The sequence below is a fragment of the Anopheles marshallii genome, chromosome 2 (assembly GCF_943734725.1).
Source record: "Anopheles marshallii chromosome 2, idAnoMarsDA_429_01, whole genome shotgun sequence".
NCBI classification, from domain to species: domain Eukaryota; kingdom Metazoa; phylum Arthropoda; class Insecta; order Diptera; family Culicidae; genus Anopheles; species Anopheles marshallii.
Genome location: NC_071326.1, coordinates 51,645,924 through 51,657,763, shown reverse-complemented (window position 1 = coordinate 51,657,763; position 11,840 = coordinate 51,645,924). Strand labels below are relative to the sequence as shown.

Genomic DNA, 11,840 nt, shown 5'->3' with positions numbered 1-11,840 from the left:
TACACCTAATGTTAATAATAATATATTCAATAATTAATAATATATTCAAGCTTTCTTCATAAATGCTATTATTCACGAAATATGATTCAGCTGTTAATAGTCTTATCTAATTGATTGGGATTTTTTGTTTTGCTGTCGGGGTAATAAAACAAAAAGCAATATTATGAAAAATTCAATGGGAATCAATAAACTAACGCAAACACCCAAACCCGCGAGGTATGTCAAAACAAACTCGGTTTCCCGGGAAACGTACACCAAACACAATCACTCTCAATACCGTACATAAAAAGAAGGTAATTATCGATTCAAAAGAAGATTTCGCACTGAGAATTAATTTGTGGGTGATCTATTACCATTGAAAGTTGTACAGTCGTTACGTATTGGCCGAAGAAATGTGAAGTTTTTTCCAAAACTGTGAATGCTGATAGGAGCAGCAAACAGTGCGAGCAGCAAAACAGCAACAACACGAAACACGATCAACTGTCACAAACTTCTCTGATATCAGCTTCGAACCTTGACATCTAGATGTCGCTGTAGTGCAGGGTTCGTAAACCCGATTCAAAAAATTATTAAAAATGACCGTTAAATTATGGATAAAAGGGATGAGCCCTGTCGAAGCTGAATCGATTTGTGGTTGGAAAGGTGAGATGGTAGAATAAATAAAAATAAAAAAATTGAAATTTTGAAATTGAAAATTTGTAAAATTGAAAACAAAATTTTATGCCCATTTTATTCCAGAAATAAATTTGTGCCAATTATTGACGGTCAACGCACTTGCATCTAGAATAAAGATACAGTTCGGACAAATATACAGCTTCATTGCGCACGAGAATAAACTGTACATGTTTTGCGCTTTAACGTCGGTGCGTAGAACTATCAGTTTCGATGCGAACATTGTATGTTTAGCAGCAAATAATAAACACTGTTTAGTGCTGTTGACCACTGGGGAACTGAAGAAGTACGAATGCTTAGCAAATCAATTAGTTGCGATAAATTTTCTCGGGATCGTGGACGACAAAACGAAGGCTGTCGATAAAATGAAGAGTTCGATCACGCATTTGGCCTGTGGCGAATGCGTTACCATAGCATGCACGTCGGACAATGGCATATATAATATTCCAAACCACACCATCACCCTGCCGAAACACGTGCGAGTTAGAAAAATTGCAGCCGGATTCGAACATTGCTTACTGCTCACGACGAATGGGGATGTATACAGCTGGGGTGGAGGATTGTAAGTATGGTGGAACTTCGTAAAGATCCAGATGTAATTCTTCAGTTTATTCTAAACAGGCGCGGACAGCTTGGCAACGGGGTGATTGCTGTTTTCAATGAGCAACCGCGTATAGTGGAAGCTTTAGCAGGAGTGAAAATAATCGACATCGATGCAGAAGGATGGCACTCGGCAGCGGTATCTTCCTTCGGTGATCTGTACACATGGGGCTGGAACAATCAGGGTCAGCTAGGATTAAAGGATGCACAACACAACGATCGTGTTGTTTCACTGCCACAGATCGTATCCTTGCCGGGCGATGAAGAAGTAACAGTGGAAAAAGTGCACTGCGGCATTGGACACACGGTCGTGGAAGTTACTGCTGTCGATGGACAGCAAAATGTGCTAATAGCGGGTTGGGATTTAGAAAAACGGTTCCACTATAAGCAAACATCATCTTCAGCAAATTTCCAGGGCTTTCGAAAGCTCAATGGACCTAATAATGAAACAGGTAAACTATTTGAGCTAGGGACCGGAGCAAACCAAGTTTACTTCCTGCAGCGTGTTCAAAACGAATAAAGCCTGCCTCAAAAAGGTCTACAAAACGTTACACAATCCTTGACCTGATTCCACTGTGGCTATTAATACGTGCTGCAGAAAGACCGAAAAAGAGCAAAACTGCGACATACAAGTGCGAGGTGATGCTTCATAAGAGCAGTAATATTTTGAGGAAACAAGTTTTGCTGGTTTCAAGTACGCGAGATCACGCAGGAGGAAAACAACAAAACGGATGGCCAAAAGCAGACAAAACGCGGACTCTCACATAATCAAGCCGGCATTGAAAGAAAATGCAAGCAGTAAACGTTGTTCATCCGATGCTACTACTACTGGGTGACCGACACGAAGCAGATCGCTCAGTGGCTGCAGGCGTGGAAGGGATTATGGAAGGAAGCAACAATCAGGCCAGGATATGGTGTTGCTTGAGGCCGGCCGCTATGTTCAAGGTTTCAGCTGGCCCCAAAATTGTAAAGAAATGAGGTCATACCGCCCGTCCCCGGCTGGGACGTCCGCATCCTTGTCATGCAGCATCCTTGCCATGCGAAAACGCGCACCACATGAAACCGTAGGCTGTTCGCAAAAGTCATGTCTACGTGCAGCACTTTTATGATCAGTGAAACGGAAATTTTTATTATTGCCCTTTTTGTGCATTGCGTGTAGCTGCAACGCTTTCGCCGAAATGTAAGGCTCGGTAAACAAAAGGGCACTGCGAACAAGCAGCAACTGCAAGCGAACAAGCAGAAGAGAGAAAAAACACGACACGTCGATCATCGGCTTGGAGAACGCAGGAGCAGGAAGGCCAAACAAAACTACAAGCAAACCCGAAAGACGCGCTTCTTACAGCCAGACAGACCGGGTCGAACCCTCGAAAAATTGAGAGTGAAAATAAGATCAAGGCCAGCCAGTTTCTTCCTGCCACAGTTTGCACAACTGGGTTTAATGTGCATGCGCAAATGCAACGCTTGCACTCGCAAGCGCAAGTGAGCAAATGCATTTTTCGTTGCATCGACAGACGTGTGGCAATTGTGTGCGTGTGCGTGCGTAACGATGGAAGAGGGCGAGGACGAGAACGAGGACGAAGACGAAGACGAAAACGAATGACGTAGATGATGATGACCGCAACGATGGCAGTACACAGTGAGGACATGGTGAGGATGAGTGCTTTTGTCCAAAAAATGAGTAAAATTATGAGGCCGGACACCGTTGGGAAGGTCTGAAGCACGGTCGGAACCGGTTCTCTGCGCACGCTGGATCAGTGTCGACTGCTCGTTGGTTTGATAGGTCTTTGGCTGGCTTTTCGGGGTTGAATGTGGCCTCGATCTTTTGTAAAACTGGGCGCACTAAGTGTTCGCTTCCTCCCGCCCATGCAAAGGGGGAACCGGGCATGATCATTAAACTGTTACGGTCTGTGAGCAGTTTCACTTTTTTTCGCTTCCCAATTTGCTGGGTACAGCCGCAGTACGGATGTGCATGCCAGTTTCGATAGCGGTTTTTTGTTTTTGCGTTTTTCGGGGTAATAATTTTTTGGCAAACTCATTGTGCGGGGGAAATTGCATTTTATTTCGGATCATTTGGAAAGGGAACGATTACGGTTCTGCGATCGGTTGGCAGAACGTGCGTAATTAGTGCAGAACAAATTGAAGGATGTTGGTAGGAACGGTGAAGAACCGCTTTTTTGTTCTTACCACTTGGTTGTCGTATGATGGAGACAGCTTTTATGATGTATAAAAAATAGAAATGTAGTTGGACGAATATGTGATTAAATAATTACATTGTTTGCATATTTTAATAATATCTCAAACCAGACCCAGACCAGTGAACGGTAAATGAAAAGTTCAATTAGATGTAAAATGGTATGCATTAAAGTAACAGTTATACCGTAGATTATAAAGAAAGCTGCAACTTTACGGCAGGTGCATGATGGCAAATTAAATAATAAGTAAAAAAACTAAAAAAATGGCGAACACATGGTCTGGGTTAAGTTTTCAGCAAAGTAATAACGGAACTAAAGGAAATTGTCACTCTCTTATGGTCTAAGTTTTTTTAAAATCATGTTATACCTCGTGTAATTTTTTATCAATGTTGACTAATTCACGAACGAACCAAATGTAACGAAATACTTCCTTTATTTTTATACCATGTGTTAATCAGATGTAACGAAATGCTACATCTTCAACGTCAAGTTGAATTGAGTTGAAATTCTAAGCTTTCAAAAATTTATAGAAGTTCGCTATTGGTTTAATGTAGCAGTAGTTTTCTGTTTTATTTCTTCTATTTTCATCGGTATTTTTCCTACTAAATGATTTAAAATTCTTTGGGTGATCCGCAAGTTTAAAATGTTAGTTATATATTTGTATAGGTTGTAGCATATGTTTTATACAAAGCTCCAGTGACGGATTTATCTATCTCGAGGGATCCAAGCGGTGGTACCAAATTGGGCCATTAGCCGTCTCCTAAAATATAGTATATCGAATTTCAGTTTAATGGATGAGTGAAATTAATGGATGGATGATGAAACACGAAGAAACATATATGCCTTAGACTGATTATCATGTTAAGATAAAATTCCGAAAATTTTATCTAGATATATCAAAACCAGAGGGTTTCTTCAAATTTTCTAGTTGATTTAGCGTAAGTATTGATAACTTTTACCCTCCTTCAATAACTTTTAAACTTCTTCAATAACTTTTAAACTCTTTTAAAAACAGAAAAAATGTGCTTGGGATATATCAACGAAAGGTAAACATATTTTACACTTTAACACAACGCTGTAACCGTGTTTTTATACTACGCATGACACATTTTGTTGCTGTTTCATAAGCATAATTTCTAGCATTTTTTGTTTTTCTTACTTTATATGAAAATCAATTATGTGTCGCTTTGTTATGTTATTGTCTTTAATAAGTTATAATTGCACAACTTTCCAGCTAGCCAACTAGCCTCAAATCTTTAAAATGATGCAAAAAAAAATGCTACTGTACAGTTCGGGTTCTGGTCAGATCTTATTGTAACCTTAGTAAGCTCTCCGACCGACCGATATTCCATTAGTTGTGACCAAAACGTTGTGTGAATAAACGGTGTTCACAGACAGGACACATTTGGTGTCGATATTAATTCACAACAAATACGTTTGAAAAGTTGTTTTCGTAAGGGTCTTCAACTTCAGCTCGAATAACTGACAAGTGGCCAGGCCCCTTCGAATCTTTAAATACACCATCTTCAAGATTGCTCACGAATATGTTCGATATTTTAGAGCACTGTTGATTTCCGCATTAACCAACAGATGTGTGTAATAATAAACTTAAAAAGTACGTTTCAATGAATAAAATTAAAATAACATGCTTTTTGAATCAAGAACTAAGCCCGAGCTAGGGCCCGAATTTTAGGGCCCCCTTTAGGCCCTAGCTTCCCCGCTCGCGGCCGCTTGTAAGCAGATCCGCCCCTACAAGACACAATATTTGAATTACCAAATTGAGTGACTCTTGTTGCACCACTTTTGTTAAAACAGCTTGCACGATAACACTTTACGTTTGAGGACAAAGGGATTGTTTTGTTTTATTTGGGAAAATTGTTTCAATGTTTCAAAACCCGAACCGAGGAATTCAAACCCGTTTCGGCCAATTATATCCTCAAAATTTGAAGAACCAAGACAAAGGACATACATCAGCAACTGCAGCTTATGCTCGACATTAGCGAATAGCTTCTTTTATAGGTGAAGGAATTAAAAAGAGCATGTTATCGTTGTTCACTCGTTGAAGTCGTTGAACCGCTTCCAATACATCCCCAGGAAGCGTTTCTTTTTTCAGTAAATTTATCAATTTAGAACAGTGTTGGGTACTTTGGATTCAGGTCCATTAATTTGAATAAAATTTTGAACATAATGAGCATCTCATTATGAGAATCTCGATGCTACGTATCCAAGATATCATTTTTATGCGTGTTGTTTATCCTCTGAAATAAGTATTTTAATAAAAATGAAATAACTTATCGTCGAAGTACAATGAAAAAGTATTTACTGTGAAATCTATATGCAGTTAAGAATGTTTATGTAGATATGAGATAACAAACTATGTAGTGTCCCATCAAAACATCAAGGAAATACAAAACTAAACAAGACACCGATAAGATGCCCCTCAATATGTCTACAACAATGAAGAATTGAACGAAAGTGAGCATCCTGAAAGTCCTGATATTAAACTGTATTGGTAGCATATTTGTCGGTAACGTTTTTGCCTCTCACTGAAAATTGTTCCATAGAAATGAGCTTCGCATTGATGTTTGAACCGTTTTGAAGAAGACAACAAACATTAATTGATCTGGCATCTATTAATGTATCTTTTGTGAATCGACCCACCGAGGATGCCTATGTATGACTCTTCTCCAAAAGAGTATTCAACACCACACGAGGTGGAAGAGATGTAAGATATTTGCACGACGCTTTTTTTACCAAAACGTAATAGCAGTACATCTGCCTCCAAGCCAGCACCGGCCGGGCTTATCGTTTGCCCGGTGTTGATGTACGTCCTTGGTCGGTGAAGATTTTCGACGCAGCGACGTCTACCCCACCAGACCGCTGATCAAAACGCGCACCATAAACCAGACGTCTGCGAGCGGAATGCTCACTCTCCGTCCATTTGCCGCTTTCATACAGCACCGAGTGACGTATTATCGCGACCCTCGCGTATATATCAGTCGTACAAAGTTTCTTGACATGCGAACAAAAAAGAAGCGAAAAGCAAACAATGTAGCAGATAACGACGGCGACCGAGCGACGGTGTGTGCGAAAAAGGCATACACAAAAAAAAAGCCGGCCATCGCTAATGCCACCGGTGATTCACAGACCCGGACCTAGGCTAAGCTGTTTTGAAGTGATGCGCCACCACCGAGCGCTACAGAGGACGACTTTCGGGTTCAACGAATTAGAAACATTGAACTCGCGATCAACAGAAAACCGGGTGCCACCGCATGTTTGAGGGTTGGCCCCCGTCGAATGCTACGGCTCAAATGATGGTCATTTTATTGCACGCGTGTTGTTTGTTTGTGTGTCACTAATACTGCCGTTATTTGATGGAAATTCTCCACCGCCACCCGTTTTGTTTTCTTTCCGAAAGGGGAAAATGAGACCATGCACCGGAAATGATACGCCCTCTTTCCCTGTGCGGTATCTGTTTATTTGATGCGCATCAAGTTAAATTTTTCCGTCAGCTCGTCTCCAGACAAAAATGTGCACGAGCTGTGACCCGACTGTGCGAATTCAAGGCCATCCTGCAGCTACAGTATTGCTGCAATACTCCGTCTGGTCGGTTTTGTGCATTATCGTGTGCGTTTGTTTACACGACGATCGTTCCGTCTGAGAGCACCGAGAGTTACGCGTTCGAATGAGGTTAGGATTGGGCGGACGACCTCCGGGTGGAGTGGCGCGAAAAAGAAGAAGTAAAGAATGAAAGGAAAATAATGCTTGTAATCTGCTGTGGCCCCACGATGGGTTAATGTTGCTGTTTGCATGATTTTTGCTTTCGGCGTGAGTGTATTTACATGTGATTTTTTTTTTCGGAAGTGCAACCGACTGTGGCCTCATTAGCAGACGTCTGCTCCCGAGAGCGGTCTGAGGACGGTGGAAGTTTGCGCAATGTTTGACCACTTGACGCTCCCTGACGATGGTTCTCACCGCCGAACACAAACCAGACCAGACACTCCCTGTGGGAGACGGGATACGGCCGTATCAGTGGCGAAATGTGATTGTGGTTGTTTCGCAAAATGGTTTCGTGAAAAAAGGCGAACGAAGCCAAATAGCACTCATCCCACCAATTAATGGGCCTTGATAAGAATAGCACGTTGATTTAGGTCAGTTTTGTGTATTTTTGTTACGCGAGCGGTATTTGTTGCGGGGTTTCGCGTAAGTAGGTCATTTTAAAATTTGATCGTAACCTTTGACTGTTGTGTTTTTTCGTATTTGATCCACCCCACACATTAGTGAAAATGATCATTATTTCCTACAAATTGATTGTCCCAAATTGGTGGTTCCTGTCCCAAATTGGTTCTCGTGGTGCTGCAGCGCTCGACTTTGCTTTATCGTACCCACAACTTACACGCATCAAACTCATTCATACTTTCATTCCAACAAACACGTATTCTTCATATATACAAGCGAGATAAAATATACAGCACAAAGACAAGCATAAGCAAGACGGGGTCACACAGACACACCATTAGTTTACCTCTTAACAACCTGCACGGATTTCAGTGCTTCGATAGGACTTCGGCTATCAGAAAAAATAAAATATTCTTGCAGGGAGGGCTTTTACTTATACTTTACAAGGGATATAAGTACGCCGCAAGCTCCGCTACGTATACCGAGCATGGTTGGCGTAATTTGATCTGAGACATAGACTTTGTCCAACACTGACAAAACGTTCGTGAGGAAGATGCTTTGAAGGATTTTTGGCTCCGTATGAGTGGGAGGACAATGGAGGGGCCATTGTAGCGACTCTTCAATGGAGGAGACATTGCTACGGTGAACTCACTGTTGTACAGTGGATTAGACTCCCTAGGCTCCGGTGGTCTGGTCATGTGATTAAAATGACACCGGACGACCAGCCAATAAAGCCCTTTTAGGTCGTCCATATGGGCAGAGGAGGCGTGGTAGGCCCAAATTGAGCTGGGGTGATGGAGTTGATGCGTCAAAAAAGCCGTGATAATGGATTGGCAGATGATGGGAAAAAAACCCTACCAGAATCCGGTATTCGTTCTAAGAAAATTGATTCTTCTAGTGCATTTTTTAACTAAATAGTCAAAATGTGACCTCGACATGTTTTTGCTATCAAACCAACCGCCAAGGTGTCGAAAAGATTTGGCAATATTTATCGTTTTGCCCTCAAGCGATACATCGAATTTGGAGACAAATTGTTCCTTATTCGATCCAAACCTGGAGATCGTCTTAACGAGATTTTTGCACAGCTCGTCTGGGGAGAAAAAGGGGTTTACACGGCTCAGCCATGCAGACAAATGTACACCGTATTTCGTATAAGCGATGTTCCTCGTTCCTCACATTCAACGGGTACCTGGTCGACTGAATGACTCCTGTTGGTAATGAAGATCTCTATTGGCGGGTGGTCACTGCCAAGTGGGTCTTGGATAACCTTCCATTTTGAATCCATAGGTGTCTCCATCCTAGCGGCTTCACCTGAGTGACTTCAAGCTTGTCAAACTAAACGTGTCGCAGAAATCCCTAATGGCTGGTGCACAATTATCGTCACTTAAAAAACATCACGATAAAAACGTTTTTGGTAAAACCGCTTCAAGGGTTTCAAGATCCTTTTTGATCTTCTCGGGATCCAATTTGGCTCCCGGTGGGATACACATTGAGGCAAATCAAACGTCAAGATCTTATCTTATCAAGATCCTATCTTTTTCTTAATAACGACATATTTGTTTGCCTCGGGTGTAGAGAGCGGTATTCTGTTGAAGTTCGAAGTGTCGAATACCAATTAATACTCCCCTAAAACGCCTAAAGCTGGTGCAAATCAATCTTGTCGTATGATATTGTATTCCGGGAAGCTTATATGTTTATTGGCCAGAAATCAATTTTGCTGCCCTAGAAGAACTTTATATTGGTCAATTTTGCCAATAAAACTTCTGCAGGTACACTGTAGTATGATAGCCATTGGAAGACATTACTCATCCAGGCGTATCATTATATTAAGACCTGGCAATTGATTTAGCCAGTGTCTTTCCATAAGATAAGCCGTTAATGGCATGATAGTAATCAGTTTCTTCTGGGACATTCCCTCCCAATCTAGGATATATTATTGCTAATGTTAACAACAGCTGGTCTCGACTGGAAAGATTTCCAATTTCATTGTGATTTGTTATTTCTTAGTTGTTTAGCTGATTGCTTCAACTTACAGGGTGTTATGATTTAGGATCACTTATATTTTATGGAAGTGATCACTTATATTTATATTTTATATTTTTTAATATTTTTATATTTTTAGATTCTGTTGCCATTTACGAACACGTTTGGTGTTGGGTAACCAGGGACACCTTTTTGACACTCTGATCATTCGATAGATCATAGATCAGCTATAACTGACAAATCGGAAATGCCTGACCATGTGAAATTTCTTCACTTCGGTAAGACGTCTGCCGTTCGAACAGAGTATTGAAAGCTGTCGCTGTTTGCGTAGTACTCGATGCAAAGCACCTCTGCTTGTTTCAGAGTCGTAAGCATAGATCCAAGTCTCGCTTCCAGTGATAATGCATTTCGTCTTGTCAAATTTGTACATCGCAAAAAACGAGAACTATACGTGTAGCCACTCACAAAAACATTAACAATCCGTAAATTTTTTCGACGTGCGCAGGTTGAGCTCAAATGTCACCTTATTTTTTGGACACAGTAGTATGTTTTTGCTAATGTTAACAGTAGCAGAAACTGTCTTATGTGTTATGTGGCTTCCAGCTACGGTAGTTTGAATCAATGCGGGTCGTTGCGAGAACTGGCAACATTATCAGAAAGAGTGCACAACGAAAGCAAAATTTTCTGCAAAATTAACCAAAACTTGGAGTAATTTCATGTAATATCCTGCAAGAATAATCATCACCTTTCTTACAAAGGTGGAAAATAGTATCTCATTGCTATTATTTACCGATCTACGTGGTTTGCTTCGTGGTTTTGCTGATGGAAAGCAAATTAGTTGCAGCTTCTGTTTGTTAACATTATTACCTACCGTTTCCCAATAGATGACAACAAAAACAGATTCTAAAAACTGTACACGCCGTTTGCGACTCATCCACGCTCTGTTTGGAAATTCTTTCGAGATGGGGTTACGTTTTAAATATATTTTTATTACAGTATAATAAATACTGGTTATATTCCAAATTCACATTATAAATATATTACAATAATTATTTTCTTGTTTATTATATAATTTCTCCCCCCGGTTTTTCGGTTTCTTGTAGTACACTCTTCATCTGTGTATGCATGTAGGTGAGAGTGTGTGTGTGGTTGTGTGTAAAAGTGTGTTGGGTATTCCCTTTTTCTTGCCATTCGTTCACCATTTCCGATCTAATCTCTTTGCTTCTATTTATTCTATAGAACGTGGTTTTCACTTTATTCAATATTACTGGCGCTGGTACGCCTGATCGTTTGCGTGATTTTTGTTGATTTTTTGTTGTTTTCGTGGTGAATTGGCCGATCTCTGTGCAGTTGCAACTGCAGATCGACACTGATTGCTAACACAAAAACAGATTCGCTTACGGCGGAACGCATCGTGCTTATCGTAACGAATATTGTTGCATGTTTTACTAGCACTATCATCACGTACCGCCCAGCGTTGCTTAGTGTTACGCCACCATTTTCCGTTCGTTTTGCTCTTGTTTTTCATCTTCTTTAGCTTATCTATTTTCTCTTCAGCTACTCTCACTGTTCTGCATATGATGCAATCTGTACTATGTTTAGTTTTTTCTTCCTCTTTTTTAATAACAATCCCACAACGTTTAATATGTATTCAACATGTTTTGTTTGATTTACTCGTGTTCCGTTCAGCTAAAAAGCTTACACAGTCTCTGGCGCTTCCTTTAAAGCGGGTTTACTTTTGTTCCTTGTTTACATATTCCGATGTAATTTTCGTTCCTTTTTCTCCATGTTCTTCCAATATCGGTTTAGTTTTGCTAATCAGAGTTTTGGCTAACAAGAGTTTGTGATTTTTTGTAGCATTGCCGGACGAAATGTTTTTCTGTGAGTTTTTCTTCGCATGTATTAGTTTTTGTTTTCATTTCACATTGGTTTAATGATAATGTATTTTGTGTTATTCGAAACATTTACTTTTCTCGTATAAATTATACATTTTTTTCGTTTTTCTTTAACTTGCTTTTCCTCACAAAGGTGCTCCAAAGAACTCGTGTTTGCGTCTTTGCATTCAATATTTTATACAATTTTAAGCGTACCTTCTACCGTAAATGAAAAAGGCATCGATATCTCGGATATCTTTGACATACCGTCCCGTATGCTTTCTTTTAATCTTTTCGTACATTTTTTGTTCTCTCTTTACACTGCAGCTTCCCATTCCCA

The 11,840-nt window shown here is 40.4% G+C and overlaps 1 protein-coding gene across 1 annotated transcript; it reads left to right on the top strand.

Moving 5' to 3' along the window:
- The first annotated feature begins 575 nt into the window (after window positions 1-575).
- On the top strand, window positions 576-1,792 carry LOC128708644 (probable E3 ubiquitin-protein ligase HERC3). The gene is made up of 3 exons (XM_053803623.1): window positions 576-642; window positions 739-1,234; window positions 1,294-1,792. Exons 1-3 carry the CDS (start codon window positions 576-578, stop codon window positions 1,790-1,792), a joined length of 1,062 nt encoding a protein of 353 aa, XP_053659598.1.
- The last annotated feature ends 10,048 nt before the right edge of the window (window positions 1,793-11,840 follow it).

Bases quoted from the DNA above. Each gene is read 5' to 3' on its own strand.
- LOC128708644 (XM_053803623.1), top strand. From the start codon at position 576: ATGACCGTTAAATTATGGATAAAAGGGATGAGCCCTGTCGAAGCTGAA. The intron at 643-738 runs GTGAGATGGTAG...ATTTTATTCCAG, and splicing joins ATCGATTTGTGGTTGGAAAG to AAATAAATTTGTGCCAATTA. The intron at 1,235-1,293 runs GTAAGTATGGTG...TATTCTAAACAG, and splicing joins TACAGCTGGGGTGGAGGATT to GCGCGGACAGCTTGGCAACG.